At 49.9% G+C, this 18,213-nt stretch overlaps 1 protein-coding gene across 4 annotated transcripts in view; it reads left to right on the top strand.

Moving 5' to 3' along the window:
• The window catches only part of Mp (collagen XV/XVIII-type protein multiplexin), a 307,755-nt gene that overhangs the window by 216,882 nt on the left and 72,660 nt on the right, over window positions 1-18,213 (top strand). For all 4 annotated transcript variants that reach the window (XM_077650856.1, XM_077650855.1, XM_077650854.1 and 1 more), the window contains 5 exons: window positions 9,356-9,505; window positions 13,203-13,301; window positions 14,866-14,982; window positions 15,053-15,115; window positions 17,036-17,137. In XM_077650856.1, coding sequence (XP_077506982.1) covers window positions 9,356-9,505; window positions 13,203-13,301; window positions 14,866-14,982; window positions 15,053-15,115; window positions 17,036-17,137 — 531 coding nt within the window. The remainder of the gene's footprint in view (window positions 1-9,355; window positions 9,506-13,202; window positions 13,302-14,865; window positions 14,983-15,052; window positions 15,116-17,035; window positions 17,138-18,213) is intronic.

Below are 18,213 nucleotides of genomic sequence, written 5' to 3'. Positions count from 1 at the left end.
CAACGCACCAGCTTCAAGGGATCGCCGGCATGCAAATAGTTTATTTGGGACCCCGAAACTGATGCCTCCTTCGGTGCCGCTGGCTGCTGTTTCGTGCTAATTTCGTTCCTTTTCTATATTTGTAGCTGAGTAAACTGAGGACGTCTTTTAAGTGGGGATAACTGGGGCTTATTTGCTTACTGGCCTACATACATGAGCGGCTGCTTCGAGTGCACTGAAGGGTGTGCTGCGTAGCATCGAGAAACGGCTCCGTGCCGTCCTCTGCTCTAAGTTCACTCGAAGATGAGGGGGAGAAGGCGGCCGCAGAACGGGGCGCCTGGCCTATAGTCGTTCCCTCCGTCCCTGCAGTGTCTATCCCCTGCACGGTTGGTCTAGCTGGAGCCATCTATGGGACCTTCTTGTAACAGCAAATAGGAATGGAGCTGGCTGGCACGTGTCACAAAGGGAGAGGCGTCACCTTGATAGGTCTGGCTCCTGGACCTTGGGGCGTTTCCCTTTCGTCCGCCCCGCTCGGCGCCGCCCCGAAACCCAGTAAAGTCTTTTTACCACCCAGCAGCTCCACGCGCCCCCGAACCTGAGAGCTGACCATCAGATAGCGCTGAGGTGCCTCGATGCTCGCGCGCGCCCACGGGCACACAGTCGCGGCATGTCGTGTCGGCAGGAGGGCGGCCGGGGGAAGGCCACCTGAGAGGGATAGAGAGGGTTCCTCAGCGCACCTCGTGCTGGCGGGTACAGGCAACACCCCCTAGACTTTGAAGGCCGTAGTGCTCCCTCCGTGACGTCACGAGGTGGAGGCGGGTGCGCGGCGCGTCGGTGGTATGCGAGCGGGAAGGATGACCTGAGCGGGTCTCGTAAGTCCGACTCTGTAAGAAGTGAAAGCGCACACTAATTTGCACCCATATCTGCGCAAGAGATCTGAACACATTATTGCCTTTCGTGATAGCTACTACGAATAACACCGCTACGAGCCAATGACTGCGAAGGCTTTGTTGAGGTCTCTTTGGGCATTTTAAGGTTGATGTGCCTGATCAGACGCGTTTGTTTTTGGAGTTGGTTTTTGCTGCTGTTTAAGCAGCGATAATTTATAACACAAAACACACGGTTTGAGTAATCCAAGAACGAAATTTTATTTCATTATGGGGCCCGCCCACCTACTTGCTACTTAGTGTCTTCAGTTTTCTCTCCTTAGATTTGGTACTGGCATCAGCAATCTTGTCATTTAACCTGCAGCAAAAATTTTTTAGCAGGATATTGGTGCTGCACCATAGCACGTGCTTCAGTACCAGTTCACTAGTGTGTCCGCTGTCACAGGTGTCGAACTCTTGGCTGTCTTCGCTCGTGAGGAGCTCCACCGTCAGGTCTGTGACCACTTTGCGCTGGCATGGCATACTGAGGAAGTCGCTGTTCTTTGACAGCTGCTCAACTACTGCGTAGTTGTGGGCAACAGCATTAACCACAAACATCGCTGGATGTACCAGACCGCCTCGATCCATCTCTCTAATAAGTTGATAGTGCTTTTCCTCCACGCCGACTGTTAATTCCTTGTCCACAGTCAAGGCGGCACGGCAACTCTCACACTTGAGTTTTTTTAGCGTGGCGTAAACGGCATATCCTGCGACGTACACCAATACTGGAATGAGGTCTTTGATTTTGGTCAGTGTCTGTTCAGAGACTACCACATTGCAGCTAGGTCGCGATCTTTCATTTTCCTTAAGAAGTCCATCCCACTGCTGGTCCTCGTCGGTGCAGTCTCTAGATCTTGTGGCCACCAGAGGCAAAGTGTTCTGAAGGCGGAGCTTGTTTTCGCATTCGTACACTTGCCGAATGGACACATAATATTGAGCACCTGCAAGCTGCCTGTACTTCCCAAAGCGGTCCTCCAGGCCATCCATCTGTATTTTCCCGAGCAGTACATAAGAGAGTTTGAGCTCATCAAGGCAGTACCTGGAAAGTTCGATGAGGCCGTAGGTAGTCTGATGAAGGGCTCCGTGAGTTTCTTTGGTAAGCTTACCGGAGTTGTAATGTTCTGTTTTTTCTTTCCATTCGTCCAACCAGTTGAGCAGGTTGGAAAGAAAAACTATCTTTGCATCGTCCATAGAAAACACTGGCCCTTGAAACGGATCCCTTAGTCTGGTGCCTTTGAACGGAGTTTTGACGTTTACAATCTTCCACCACTTCACAATTATTTCTATGAAACTGGCGGTCCTTTCAATGTGGTTCAAAGTATGTTTCTCTGAAATGACTCGGAGGGCCGGGGGCAGGATGTCATTAAATACTTGCAAAGCAAGCTTCACATTTTGTTTCTCGATATCAGAGGGGAAAAGGCCTTTTCTGGACAGCGTATACGCATGCCTAAGGAGCTGGCCGAGCTCGATGTTGTAGACGTCCCTTAAGGTGTCGAAAGATGCAGAGAGCATGCGCCGTTCTTGCAACATCCCTTCATCGAATTCCGGGAATGAGAAGCAGTGTTGGTCATTGCGTTGCCGAATCCAGTTGTTTCGGATGCATTTTAGCAAGTGCACAGTGTCGATAATGAAGAACAGTGGCCTCTCGGCTGAGCATGGATGCGGGTAAAGAAAAGCGGGGTGATCGCTGCCTAGGCAAGGGGCAGAGTTCCTGAAATTTTCCATTGCCTTCCCGTTAACCTTGTTGTTGTCGGTTACGACACATATTATTTTATAACCGATCTTCTCAAGTCCACATATGATGCGCTTCAGCAATCTATGCAAGAAGTCACCGTCGGCGCCACGTACGGGCACTATGTGGGCCACTTCTTTGAATTTGCATGTTAGGCTCTGCACCATAAAAACCAGGGCACTGTTAGCAGCTTCAGCCGAATTGTGGGCGACGTTTTATACCACCGCCTTTATAATCAAAGAAAGGTTTAATATGGATTTCATCTACCATCAGGGTGACAGTGCGTTGGTAGTGATCCAAGTCGAAAATCCGTGTGGCCACGTATTTCAGGAACGCAGATTCATCGTGTTCTAGCAGAGGGTTCATGCCGTAGGATGAGCATATAGACCTAATTGTCATTGGGTGTGGCAAGATGACGTTCCCGTAGCTGCGCATGTATTTGTAGGCATGGGGCGAAATTGTGAATAAAAGGCAGCAAAACACCATAAATTCAGCTGAATAACGCCTCCGAATCTTGTTCACTAGGAGCAACTTCAACTGCTCGCGAATGAATCGGACAGCACGACCTCTGTTTCTGTGTCGCAAAGCTTATCGAGCTGGAAAAGGATGGCTGTAAAGGTTTCCTCTTCCGATCTCTCGGAGGCTGAGCCCAGTTTGCTGTCCCATGTTTGGACGCTGTCGAGAAATCCTTCTAGCTCTCTCTTGCTCTTTGCGGTCGCTGGAACGACTAAGCAAGATCCAAGCTTCGTCGTCAAGCACTTCATGAAGTGGAACGTAACGGCCAAGTCCGCTTTGATGGTCACAGAATACTTAATCCATGGGGCCTCATCTTCAACGATGTGGAGGAGAATAATCCGCTCATTGCCCTCAATAGTGTGCCAGAATGAGGAATTCTTTAGCCGCAAGTGAGCAATTATGTCCTGAATTCGCGAAATTTTGTCTTCGTCTTCCTCTTCATGAAATGTCTCCACAGATTCCGCAAGAGCTTTCTGCATAGCTGAAGCCTCTAAGCGGATCCTCTTGGCCTCTGGGCTCTCCCTTGTTGCATTCTCAGTCGAGAGATACATCGGACAGGCGGGGAATTTGGATGGCACTGCACCTTGACGAAGGCGCGGATATGGCAAAGGAGCCGTGATTGTTCTCCCAGAGGCATCATCGAGGTATGAAGTTTCCTTCAGGATATCCTCTGAGCGGAAATGGGCCTCGCATACCTAAGGAAGATATCACCGGACATGAGTAATTTTTTCCTCTATGCACCGTAAATGCAAATATACCATGCGGAGGTTCTCCCAAAACAGCATATTTCTTAACTATTTCCTTACCGCATGCAAAAGCCTGATTTCGTCGCATAAAAGGCAAATTATAAAGATTAGATTTACATTGTAACGGTTAAGTGAATATCAAATTATTGTTCACTGAAGCATATCAAAATACATACCTTAATAGGAGTACAATAAAAGGATACGCGGGCGTTACTTAATGAATTTAGTCGTCAGACTTATTACCGTCACTGTTACCACAGAATTTAGTTCTCGAAGAAACAGAATTACAAGTATAACCGCCGTTTTTAAATTAAGCCGGCGCGCAACGGCGACATAGATAAAGATCCCAATGACATTTTAAAAAAATGCCTGCTCCACAGGTCAAGAAATTAGTCTCTTATAATTAGTCAAGAAAAGATGTCAACCACTGCGTCGATTTCACAGAATAAAATATTAGTCAGGAATCTGCAGATTGCTTACCCTGGAGTTCTGCGTACAGACGAAGCCCTGACGCGGTATTGCACGAATCCATTTCTTTCGCAGTTCGTCATCTTGTGGGAACCTGAATACATGGGCTTTGCACTCTGCCGTGTAGTTTCCGCGGCAGCGCGGTACACAACACTTGTTCGGCATAGCGGCGTCACAGTTATTCCATCGCTGCGTCGACACCTCGTATAAGGACTCAAAGTCGCAGTAGGGGCACAAAATCTCGCAAAAGGTGAAGCACAACCAAGAAGCAAGTATAGGCCCACAGCGCTCTGCTACGAAAAGAAAAACCGAAATACCAGCAAAAAGAAGTGCGGCAGACGCTGCCGCAGAACTCTCATCCGCGTGACGAAGTGGTGCTAAGAAGGCGTACAAACAAGAAGTTTGTGCGTAACAACAAACTTTTATTGTGAAGACATAAGGCGATCTCGGACAATCCTGACATTTAGCAAGCGTTATTTTCGAAATAAGAATGCAGGATTGCCATGTAACTCGGCTGCGGATGAATATCCCGCGAACGCGGCTTTTCGGGTCAATGACAACGACCGGACTCGAGCGGCGGCGGCGGCATAGCGGCAGCTCGCGCTTCCTCGGCCCCCCGCAGCCGCCTCCAGATGATGACGCGCATCACGTGATCAGCAGGAGCGCTGCGGCCTGGAAGTCTAGGGGGTGTTGGTACAGGACGGGATCCTTTCACCTGACCACGCTTTCTGCTAATTCATTCACAGAGACACAGAATTGACTGACGATTACTGTAGTCGGTAATGCTTGGTTTGAGCGCAGCTCTTCACACAGTCAGCTTCCACCGCCGGCAGGTGGCGTGTTAGGCCCAACACCACCTTGGTTAGGCCACGTTCTCACAGCCGGTTTTTCGCTTCGTCCGTCACCTCCGTCGCCGCCGGAGCCGACGGAGGGGGATGAATTTGGACCGGTTTCCTCCCCAAATCGGGCGGCCGGTGCCGCTGGGCCCTGCTCTACGTTTCCGTCGAGCGGCGGCGACGGAGCCCCGCCCCACAAAAAACGTGCCAGTCACAGCGCGAGCTCGCCTCACGTGACCCACGGCTTGCTTGCTGCCAGCGAGAGATGGCGCTGGCGAGCGTCGCGGCTTCGGCGGCGGCGATGCGTGGGTGCGCGGGCTCCCAGTACCCGGCCAAGCAAGCCATCGCCACAGGCCGGGCTGCCAGCCCTCAAGTAGCACCACTGTTGTGTATTTGGATTTCTCGCGCTACCGGTCAACGCTCGCCTGCGCGCTGACCGGCCAAGACAGAGACCGAGCTGGAGGGAAGGAGGGGGGACGTTTTTCCCGGAACCCCACAGAGGTCCCCACCTAGGTCTGAGGGGTCCTCACCGCCGGGCGAGACGGGTCTGGATGCTGGCGCGATGCTGAGAACAAATAAGCATAGCGTACGGTCAGGTGCGGGCGCGGCGAGCAGACACCGCGGCTGAGCCGCGGCGGTGCCGAAGCCCGTAGGACGGGGCATACCAACGGCTCTCGAGAAGTGGGCTGGGTTAACGAAACGTAGGTGTACTTACAAAAGGGATGCTGACGAACGTTCAGAGGCAGCAACGACAGGCTAGCGCCGCTTTCCAGATTCTGGGGGGACGCCTGTCAACAGTCGGCACGAAGACGAGTAGTTTGTTACTTGCGGCTGTATCGGCTCGGTTGAGAGCGATAATTGCCGTAATGCTGGGAGCCGCCAGGTCACGGGTTCTCTGGAAGGCGGCGACACGTGAGAATGTCTGATGTATTTTCGTGTGTTTCTCTTTTTACTTGGTAAGGGAGAGAGTTTGAGTAATACTGTGGAAGTATGGGGCGTGGCACATAAACCTAGTGGGCCAATCATTTCGAGGGCCCGTTCCCGGAATGCCATTTTTAAAATCAATTTTGATGTTCTTATCGTGCTGAGTATTTTAGGGAGAGGGGTTTGAACCTTGCGGAACCTGGAAGACATGCCATGCAGTTTGTAAACAAATCATGTGTTTGTTGTGATTGTGTGGTGCCAAATGTGGGACAGGCTCATAGGTTTCAAAACCGGGCTCCGGAGCCTGGAAAAATGTACTGAGCTAGATTTAGATCCCTTGCATCTTCGGCGATGCCAAGGAGGGAAGATGTTCTCTCAGCCAGTTCCACGTTATCACTCGCCGTTTATTCTGCTGTAAATATGTGAATTCATGTACAAAGATTCAGTTTGCCTTCCTTCAGTCAAGTGTTGCCTGATCTCGTCTGTTATACCGCCTCGGACGGTGGGACACCTGTTGTGAAGCCCGAAGAATGAACCTTAACTTAGACAAAGCCTAAAAAAAAACACGGCCCGTGGAATATGGCGAACAAGGGGAGTTCGGGACGGTAATGAAGTGGGGGACGGAAAGCCTGTTACCAGGTTTAAACCGAAGAGAAGGGGATGGCTGATGAAAAGAACAACCACCCAGGTGAAGAAGACAAAAAGGAGGATAGAGGTGACGGGGCAGATAAGATAAAGAGCAGGAAAACAAACTCAAATAAAAACAATGCTAAGACAGTAAAGAGGATCAAGAAACGCGAAATCAAAATAACGGAGTAATAAAAAAGCGTATCATAGGAATAACATTGGAAAAAGTAGTACGGAAAGCTGAGCAAGTTGATTACTACTATCCATGGTAAAACAGCGCGCAAAAACACGAGGACGGAACAAACACGACGACACGAGCGCTGTGTCGAAGGCCGCCACCGAACCGCCGAGCTGACGGCTTTTAGCCGCTTCCTGCGATGAAAGCTGCGTTGAAACCCCGTTTACTTGTTGCTAGCTTTTAGGGCCTCATTGCTTCGATTAGCCGATACTGGTAAAATATTCTCCAAACTGTTTTACAAGCCTAATTCTCGAACGTTAGTATAAAGAACAATCTAGCAAACCCTGACAAACCATTCCTGTATTGATAACAGAGTTCATTACCCCCTACATATGTTCGATTTCGATCACATTGGCCAGAATAATGTTACTGCAGTGCGCGCAGCGCTTTAATAGTAGCTTGCTATATTCGTATAAATATGTTTTGGTGCTGTAGGCGTGGTGTTTCGCTGTAAAAATGTGGAATTGCGCAAAGTTATTGAACTGACTTCTAACTTTTGCCACCGCTTGCGAGATCGCATGTTTGTTCTGCGATAATAGTCAAGCAAAGCAACGCGCAAGCAGACGACAGACGACTTTGACCGCACCTTCGGCATCTCCTTCGGACTCCGCCACCGCCGTTTCTTTTTCTTTTTTTTTTCACGCGGCAGAAACGTGGGAGGAGCGAGCGCCCACCCTAACTGGTTTGCCGGTCTCCGGCGCCTATTTCGATTAGAACACCGCGCCGCTACGTTGCTTCCGCGGTTTTCGGCTCCGTCGCCGCCGCGCCGTAGAGGAGGCCGGCTTTGAGAATGTGGCCTTAGGCTGCTGATAACCCTCCGGGATCTCCCCCTGGCGGCCGCCTTCCGGTTATCCTTTCCTCCACTGTCGCCGAGGCAGGTGGCGTTCGCTCTGCTACTAACTGCCAACACGGCACCTGTCACACGCCTACACACGCCACCTGTCACGTGGCGTATTACGCCGACGACCACAACGCGGAATGCAAGAACAGGCGCCCAAGAACGGTGGTCTAAAATATCAGCACGCATGTCGAAACGTAGCGCGCAATAACAACAGCGTTATGAGGCGCTACAACTGCCTATCATGCAGGTTACGTCCTCTTGTAGCAACAGCGAAAAATAGCTCACGAATTCAACCCCTCTTTTTTGGAGATTTCGCAGACCTCCGCAATTTCCAGTGCTGTATGAAAAGAACGCTTGAAAAATAGGTGCGTCTATGCTCCCTGTGCCGTTATATATTTTTTGTGTTCTTTTTGTGTTTTATTGAGCTGTTACACGCATCGTTCATCCATCAGTATACCAACATGCCCGAACGTCGGTGTTGCTGAATACCTTGTGACGGCAGACGGAATTTTTTTCCAAATCTTACTTTTTACCAGACATCGCACACAGTGTGTGCATGAGCACAGGAGCTAAAGGTCACCCCGCTTGACACTCCCTGTGCACCTTCTGCTTTTAGCATAGTGCATGCGCGGGTATAAACAGTACGCAAGAGAGCACTTCATCAATCGACGACTGCTTCCCAAGCATGAGTGAAAAGATAGCAGCGACGGCGTGCAAACGGCTCTGCTGCACACGGTTGGTGCTCACAAGACACATGGCTCAAAGTAAAGATCTATTTTTACAAATGTCCATATTGTCCGCAGCATCCTTTAATGCTGTCATGTCAATTTAAGTAAGCTGATCGTCAATGTTACATCTCGACTTCGAAAAGTCTTCTGATGGGGTGCGTCAAGGTGTGCGCACCATTCTGGAACATGTGAGCTTCGGCAAACTGATATTGGAAGAGTTCGAATGGATTACTAGAAACGCTGTACGCCATTGGGTTTCATGCTTGCAGTTCAACGCTGTCAAAGCTAGCGCCTGTTCGCGCTGGCTACATTCGCGCCCAAAATGTTGTTCGCCATCAGTGAAAATTATTATCAGAGGGTTCGATAACTGAACGCCTTCAAAAAGCAGGTACTGACAGAGAAAGTGACGCCGTGGAAATGTGCTTTTCGAGGCTAAGAAAGAAGGAATTATGAGAAGCTTTGCAAGCAATGCAAAGGGGGAAAGCGGCACGTGAGTATGTATAGTTGTACGTGTCTTGTCTTTTTCTTCAGGATACAGCTTCCGGACTGCTAAGCTTTGATTTTTCTCCTCTATGTTGGTCAGTGTTCATTGCATCTCCGCCTTTATATCGCTCCCGTCCCCCCTGGGGCGTGTGCTAAGCTCCACTGGCATTTAACACTAAAATTATTAAAGCTGTCCGAGCGGGCGGGAAAGGCTGGCCAAAAAGGTGAATAAAAGGCGCTCAAAATGAACCAGACACACGAGAGTTGCGAGCATCTTCTAAGCAAGGTTGCTGTCCCTCTTTAATCGGCAGCTGGACAACGGCTACACGTCAGGACTATTCAGCGGGGCAGGTCCCTTCAATGGCAGGCCTGGCCCGGGAGGACCTCAAGGCTTGCCAGGACCGAGGGGCCACCAGGGCCCCAAGGGTGATCAAGGACCGAAAGGCCGAGACGGACAACAGGTAACGAACTTTAGATTATGCACTGTCTGTTCACCCCGCCTGCTTCGGATGTCGGTAAAGGTAAAGCCTTCTCAGGTGGCGTCAGCTACGTTCCGCTAATTGCACCCGCTATAAGGACCTATGCGACGTCAACGCGATCTTTTCGCGTCATGCTGCAGCTGCTGTCTGCCAGGAATAATCGGTGTAAGTCTCCTGAAACCGTTGGTCTGATCCGCTATTTGTGTCCGACCAAATCTCTTATTTTTTTTTACGGCGAGAACTATATTAGCTTTGTATAAAGCAGGAGACACATGTCCGGCAACACGTCCGGCGCGCCGCTTCGCTCTCCACTTGCGAACTGACTCCCCGCAGCAAGCAGGGACATACGGAACGGCGAACACCAGAGCGCTGCTTCTCTCAACCTCCGCCCACAGCCGGTATCAGCTTGCCATCGCACAGCAGTGTCTCCGTGTGCTTCAAGTACGCCCAGAAAAGGCAAAACCGCCCTGCTGTCAGAAGGGCTGCTACATTCGAGTAGCGACAAAGCATGCCTGCGCAAGTAGCGAGCTTTCGGCAAAGGCGCCGCCCGCGGGGTCGTCGGGCAACGAACGGCGCAGCTGCCTGCCTGCCCCGGTCGTCCCTAGGCCTACAGCCTGTTTCGCATAGCAGCCGCACCGGACGGCGCTCCGGAAGTCGCCTGTGCGGTAATAAAAAGGCTTGCTCTTGACATCCCTTTAGCTGTTCACAGCATTATCTCATAATAAAATTAAATTATGGTTGGTTTCAGCAGCGGAGCTAGCGAACGTTAGGCGAGCCGCACCGCCACGGAGGGCAGCGGCCGCTACAAAGTTGTTGTGGCACGAAATTTGCTTGTATCACAGTTGTTGGCTTTACGACTCACTCAGTAGTGGTTGAAAATCTTTAAAATTGATATATTTTTTAGCTTTCTCCATTTCAGGGTCTAATATTTACGTGAAGAACACATTTTAACTTATTTTTCTGACGCTGGCGTACGGGATACTGGCTGGGCGGCCGGCCGGCAGTCTTGGCTCGGTAGATTTCACATTCGCATCAGATGAGACAAAATAGCCTTGCTGTCACAAAGGCTACCTGCTATGTTCTAGCAATGGCAGCATGCCCTGCGTGAGAGCCAAGCTTTCGGCAACGACGCCGCCCGTGGGAGACGAACTGCGCTGCTCTTTGGCTGCCCTGGTCGTCGCTAATCCTAGCCAGGTTCGCATCGATGCCGCAGCTGAGGGTGTTTCGGAAGTGGCCAGCGCTGTATTATAAAGGTAATACTATTGCCACCGCTCTATTGTGAACCCCGTCTCATAAAAAAAAAAGGTATGCTCGATTTCCGCGACGCCTTCAGCAAAGGACCCACCGCATTGGTTCAGTGATTAGAGCACTCGGCTACTGATCCGGAGCTCCCAGGTTCGAACCAGACCGCGGGGCCGCGTTTCGATGAAAGCAAAACGCAAAGGGCGCCCGTGTGCTGTGCAATGTCAGTGCACGTTAAAGATCACCAGGTGGTCGAAATTATTCGGAGCCCTCCACTACAGCACCTCTTTCTTCCTTTCTTCTTTCACTCCCTCCTTTATCCCTCCCCTTACGGGGTGGTTCAGGTGTTCGCCGAGATGTGAGAGAGATACTGCGCCGTTTCCTTTCCCCGAAAACCAATTTCCAAATCCTTCAGCATTGGAGCTTTAGCGTGAGCTGACATCGCACAGCACACGGGCGCCTTAGCGTTTCGCCTCCATGAAAACGCTGCCGCTGTGGCCTTGCAACGCGGTAAAAACTGCGAATAAGGCTAGACTGTGAACTAAACTGTCTAATTTGTGAACTAAACTGTCTAATAAGCAGGCCATTCACTGTACCGGGAAGGATTGAAAGGGGCCGTCCATGATGCAGAACAACGCTCTGAATCAAGCATGCGTCTCTGGTCGTGCACAGCGGTTTCTGGTCCCGTCCTGCACTCCACCCGCAAGCAAAGCTGTTTCAGTCCCGGCCGCGGCAGCCGCGTTTCAACTTTGCCGTCATTTTTTTTTTGTCACTGTGCTATTCAGGTCTCCACCGACAAAATGAGTTTATTATGCGCCTTAGCTTTGCTCAAGTCGAGGGGAGGGCCTTGACTGCGAATTAGGTTAGACTGGGAACTGGACAGTTTTATTGCTTCGTGCAAGCGGGTCCTCGAGTCCGTGAAGTGTGCAGGGAACGCAGTCGAAACGAAAACCGCAAGTGGAAGAATGCCGAGTATGCACGTGAGTGTAGGGATGCCCAACCGGACAGTCGCCTGTGAAACGTCAGAACGGGCCTACAGCTCCGGACTCATTGGCCGCTAATGCCGGTCAGCTTTCGCTGATTAATGCGCTAAGCCGGTAAGCTTTGGAATACAATTTTTTTTCTCTCGAGCCCTACCGCATAAATCACTGCTAGAGAAATAATGACTTCATTATTCCTTAGGTTACTGCGCTTAAATTGCAAAAGCCAAACATGCACTGGCGAAGACAGATTAAGGTGGTCGTAGAGGATTGGTTCCGCACTTCCTGCTTCACCCTCGCCTCGTCCAGGTTCCTTTCCTCGCTCTCGCCTCGCCACCTCAGCTCTTCTTCATGCTAAGCCTCACCGAGTTTTCTATGCCTGCTTTTACTCACCGTCACCTTCTCCTCTGGAGGATGCCCGTGTGTGGTGATAACACACATGATTTATTCTCTAGCAATTGGTGAGATATGTCATGCGCACACGACAGGCGAGCATGTTTGACACGCAGCATTTAAGCAAAATGTAATCAAGGGTGCATACCTTATGTTTTAAGGGCACGTCAATTCCCGGCACATAGGTTTGCGCAGTGTTGCGGCTAATGACTGCAGTCGCGCTAGGATTACATTCGCGTGTGCCCATTGGTTCACTCTCACGTCCACACAGAGCGAACTGTGTTCGGCCCAAGCAGCGGCGGGCGCAACTCGCCGCATAACTGCACGCATCGGAAGACAAGGGCTCAAAAGCAGCTGCACCAAAGCACGCCAGCCCGAAAACGACATGATGAACCGATCGAGCCACGCTCCCCTAACGATGACTTGTCGGGAAGCGATGGAAGTCCGCAAACCGCTGGGAAGCTGAGCCACGCAGGAAAAGGAAGCCTGCGATGGCTGCGAGGAAGGTATCGCGGGCCAGGTTGGTCAGGTAAGAAGCTGCAGAAAGATGCACGCAAGACGTTCCGGGAGAACGGGACTGATTACGAAAGAATCGCAATACTGAGAAGCCCATAATGTTGCGGATAAAATTGTGTATTCATTTGCTGCTAACTGACACTTTAGTTTCATTACTAAGAGAAAACCACAGAAAACCTGACCGTTAGTAAACTTGAATATTGCATAAATTAATGCGTGCAATGCAATGTCCACATTTATATCAGAAAACACATCTGTTTCAGGGCGTTGTGTAGAAAAGAGAGATACAGGAAATGAATGTTTTCTTTTCCTAAGCAGCGCTTGCCCTCTTCGAATAACCCCGCAACCTGTTTTGATATTTCCTCTTCTTCCTTAACACTACCGCTAATCATTATCCTAAGGCTATTGGTAATCCCTGATGGCAGCGTTGGTTGGTGGTGGTTCAGTTATTTCATGAAAACAGGAGCTTCAGCTCACGTCTGGATGTTATTACCATCGGTTGTTTTGACTGCTACTCTGCGCATTGCTCTAACCACTGCTGCTCGCAGGGTCCGCCTGGGCCACGCGGGGAGCAAGGGCAGTCGGGATTGCCCGGCCTTCCGGGGCCCAGAGGGCCCACCGGATCAGAAGGCCCACCGGGACCAAAGGTGAGACGGCAGGCGGGGACGTCAAGAATTCTTATGGAAGTAATGACTTTTGTCAAACAAGCCCATTCCATACCCTATCGTTATAGGAGACTGATGAAGCTGTTATTCTTCGGTATCCTGTATTCTGCGTGCGTTCTTTGTTTTTTGAAGTAACCATAATTCAGCGCAAGAAACGTGAAAAACGGAGAGCAATGGGCTGGACGGCCGCTAACTTCCAACTTCATTGCAGAACAGTGCACCTTATAGGCTCTGAGTAAGCGTTTATGAACAGTCATGTGCAAAGCACTTTGCAAACTAAGCATTCTATAAGAACTCAAAACACGTGAAAGAGATAACACATAATGGTCAATAAAGAGAAAGAGGTACTGCGGGGCAAACGCTAGGTAAAAAAGCCCCTAGAAGATCTAAACAGAAATCTGAAAGTGAACAAATTACCCCGCCTAAAGGAGTAATAGATGCTGGAAAAACTAGGTTAAGAAAGGACGCCACCTGCTTAAAGACGAAGAGCTAAAAACCAGATGGCATGAAGGAAGCGCGCATGCCCTTTAGATATATAACAATAGATATATAACAATTCAACTTTGAAGAAAACCACTCTCAAATTAAAGCTCGCTATTGCGTAGATAAAGGGACGGTGTGCTGACGAGCTTCTCTCCGGCTTTTTTAATGAAATATACACCGATGGCCTGAAGCTGTGTTTTTCTATCGCAATTTTCGTCTTTTTCGTGTAGTTTATCCAGGAAACCATCTGCACCATTTGGAATTGTCGTCCAAAGGGCTTCCTCACTTGCGTGGCACAGATAGTCCATGTATCTTCACCTCTCGCTAAAGAAACGTCCTGTCCCTACAATGATCGAGGCCGCAGCTGAGCGGATTCTCGCGAAGAAATTTTGCCTTGAATTCGGCTTTTAGTGCAATCGTTTTTTTTTTTAGATTTTGTCGCGAATGTTTGTTTCTTGCTTAATTTTTTGGACGCATTTAGCCTTGAATACTTTTTCGGTCGTCTGCGTCCTCCTTTTGCTTTCGTGCAAATTCTGTCCATGTTTCATGTACAGGGTTGGTCAAAAGTTTGCAGGCCACAGGGTCTGCTTTTCATCGGTGTATCCTCTCACTTAAGATGCCGATAAAGCTATCAGTGTTCTCACAGGTTAGAACAATATACTTCTGCCCTCCACAGATGTATTGAGCTCTGGGGAAGTCGTAACTGCTCGACTATAGTGCTCAAAAGCAGACCCTGTGACCTGGGAACTTTTGACCGACCCTGTACGTCCCGCTTCCCTCTTACCTCACTTGGGCTACGACGCCGCGCGGTGCTTTCTATGCTCTCAGCTGCGCGGCGTAGTCCGCCGGTACCTCACTTTAACATCCTGAACGTGGATATGCAGAAAATCTACAGCGCGGGGGAAAGGCAAGAAAGAGAGACAGGATAGGGCTTAATTCGCCCTTTTCAGTCTGTCTTACAGCCATTGATGTTAGTTGTTTGGCCAATATTCGAAACGAGATGGCTTGTTACTCTAATGCCATATGTGAGTGTTGTGCACAAGTTCTAGACATGCGATTGCAGGGTGAACCCGGAGTGGGTCTACCGGGACCGCCGGGTCCCCCGGGAAGCGTGTACACTGTTCCACGTGACGGCGACCTCGAGTTCGGCGGCCTGTCCCACTACCTGCCGGGACCAAAGGTGAGGACGCGGCTTACCACCTCGCTTGCGCGCTCACCTTCACGAAATGCATCCTGTGTCTCTCTGGCAGGGCGAAAAAGGAGACAGAGGATTCACAGGACCACAGGGACCCCAAGGAAGAGTGGGCCCCAAGGTACTCCTTATTACGCTTCCAAAGAACCGTACGTATTGTGTTGCGAAAAAATGGTGTCGTTGTTCTTTAATCGCTTGCGGAAATAACCGCGGCAGTTAAGTTGCACGCACGCAGTTCCCTTGTCTCTTGAGAACGTGCCGTGCGGTTCGTACCATACTGTTGCAGAGAACTGTACCGCGGGGATATCTAATTGAAATTTAGCAGCGGGTCACTTGTGAGTGTTCGAAGAGCTAGTGACCTCGTAACGCAAAGGGAAATAGTAGCGGTCACCTGAATAGTTGAAGCTGTTTTCAGTTCTGAGTTCTCGTTGGGATACATGAACAATGTATACCGGAACAAGATATCGTCTTGCGTCCGCCCTTTCTTTTGGCTATCAGACGTGATACTGAGCTCTGAGAGCGGAAAGGAATTTTCTGCGATTCTTTACTGAGCCCATGGTTAATAATGGTCATCTGGAATCAAGGGAAACAAAGTTGAGCATAAGCGATGATTCTCGAAATCATTACATTCATCCGAGAGTAGTTTGATATCCAAAAAAAGTTTCGCCTTGTCAGTGGGAAATAACTGATTTAGTTTCGCAATTTTTCCGCGGTGTCGAGGCGAGAAGGAAGGCGGTGAATCGAGTGGTCCGAATAAACGCTAGTTCTCTAAGCACAGAATTCAGGGCGTGATATGGCCATGACAGTTGATTCGAGGGCCGGCTGAGAATAAGTGTCGTCGGTGTATTCTGCGTTTCGTACAGAGCCACCAGACGACAAACTGCGTAGGCGTTGATGCACTGAAAACGCGACACGCGCAATCCCCTCTAAGGCTCCGACAGAAGTCAGTTACGTTACTAGAGCAGCACGCCACAAGCACAAATGGGGCAAAATCACGAATGCAAATTGCGCTTGGTAGATGGCTTGGGCGCCAAGAACGCGCATTCTCGATACCTTCACGGCCGAACGATGTGCGTTTCTGCATGCGTGTGTAGCATAGTGTGTATGAGAGCTGCTGTAGCTTTCCTTTCAAAGCCACAATCGGTAGTATGCAACCGCACTTTCAGTCCATAATCGGGGCCATTTCGGCCTGTTTACTCAGAGTGCAGCTGAAAGAGCGGCGTTGTGGGCAACCTTGGGCTGAGGATGCTGGATCTCAATTAGTGTTAAGCTAACACAGCCGAACGCGAAATGATAGCATCTGGCATGAAAATTTGAAGTGTGGCCGCTGCGGAGCATGGTCAGGAGCTGGCGGCCATGTTGTGCTTCGAGCTATGCGGGATTATAGAGTCACTGGATAAGTTTTCAGAGCACCACGGCACAGCGTTCGTTGTCCCCTTGGAAGATATATGGCCGCTGCGGCACGAAGTTTCCGAACTAGCAAACGCGAACGTTTGTAGTGGAATTTCCATGAAACGCCGAGCTTCCAGAGTATCTGGGCTTTCCACTAGGACCAGCGTACATGCGCAGGGTGCTGCTTCAACGAGCTTGATCCGAGTGGCCGTTTACAATATCTGCGAAGTTAGCTCTGCCAATTTTTTATAACGACGTCCGTGAGGTGATTACACAGGGAACCACGGATGCGATTGCAGAGCTGGGAATTACGTCGAGCAGGGTCAATCATGAAACTTCATAATCCGGTGGCGGGGAGAGGATGGTCGCGCTACTCTGAAACGTTATCCAATGGCTGTATGCGGGATCCGCGCAAGTAGATCATGAGCAAACTTTTCTTCCTGACCAGTTGTGTCTGGTTAAGTAATAACGAAACTGAGGGCGATTTCTATTGTTTTCCATCTACCTACACTTAAGATACTAATGCTGCAATCCAATAAAATGGCGGAGATACTTGGATGACTTTTCGATGGCGACCTGTCTGCAGCTGTCTCGTAAATGCTGTTGTCAGCAACCGCTGCCAAAGCGGCTGAACGGTTGCATTCCGCAGGGCGAATCTGGCCTGGATGGCATCCCTGGAATGAAAGGAGATCGAGGAGACCCGGGCCACGTTCATTACCAGGAGCTAGAAGGGAAAACCATCATTCTAGAGGTGAACCCGCTACTTTTGTACAGGGGCGTCAGGGGAAGGCCGAATGAGGCAGGCTGGTCTGAAACCTTCGGACGCTGATGCGCTGTCAGACATGCACGTCTCGGTTTCCCCCCTCGCCTCTCGGTGAGACCTAGCTCTGCATTTGCCCTTATTGAAACGTTCCGTACGCAGATCCCCTCATTCCACAGTTTCCGTGTGGCTCGTACAGAAACCATATAGAACCTACAAAATTATTACGGACAACGTATATACACGGTAAGGTTAAAATGCATACGGTCTCCGTATGACCTCCTGTCCATCACAGGACAATTTGCGAAAACCATACGGAGAGGATAGATTTTCTTATATCTTCCCATAACATACGGACTACGTGTTCTCATAAATCCGTATGCGCGGCTCACGCGTAACATGTCAGCAGTGACGCGATTTACTTATCTTTTATAGGAATTAATTGCAGCGGCCTAGTGCGCTGGCATTGATATAGAAGCCTCATTCGCTAACGCGCTCTGCACAACGATCTGAGGACTGCCAACATATTCCCTTGTTTCGCTGTCACCCCAACTAGAATAAGTGCAATTTTTTTTTGCATTATGCCTCTTGCACTTATTTGCAATGTATGGCAAAACACACCTGCCACTTACACAACAGTACGCCGGCAAACCTGAGTGAAAATTTATCACGGATGGAGGCTGCAGCCTTGAGCCCAATCATTTTGTGCAGCAGTTATGACATAATATATGTGCTACATATTTTAGTTCCATCTTGACTGGGATTTGAGGATGTCCGCTCGCTCCCCTTCACATGGTGACACGTGAGGATGGTGACCTCGTGAAACGATTTGCGCCTTTTTACAGCTGCGTAACAGCGCCTAATAGACTCCATCCAGCTTATATAAAGACTGGCGAAACCTGAAAAAGGAGTCGTGAGGAGTTGGTCGTTTTGAAAATTTCGCAATTCTCCGCAAAAAAATAACGGGCTCTGAGTCCTAGAAAATATTCAGGTTTGCATAAGTCATGCCTCCTGCGCTGAGGTGAGTGTTCATTGCACGACGGCGACAGATGCACGGCCGAAGAAAA

The sequence above is a fragment of the Amblyomma americanum genome, chromosome 1 (genome assembly GCF_052857255.1).
Source record: "Amblyomma americanum isolate KBUSLIRL-KWMA chromosome 1, ASM5285725v1, whole genome shotgun sequence".
In the NCBI taxonomy this organism is placed as follows: Eukaryota; Metazoa; Arthropoda; class Arachnida; order Ixodida; family Ixodidae; genus Amblyomma; species Amblyomma americanum.
The sequence above is the reverse complement of the archived record's forward strand: the minus strand, read 5'-3'. Positions and strand labels throughout refer to the sequence as shown.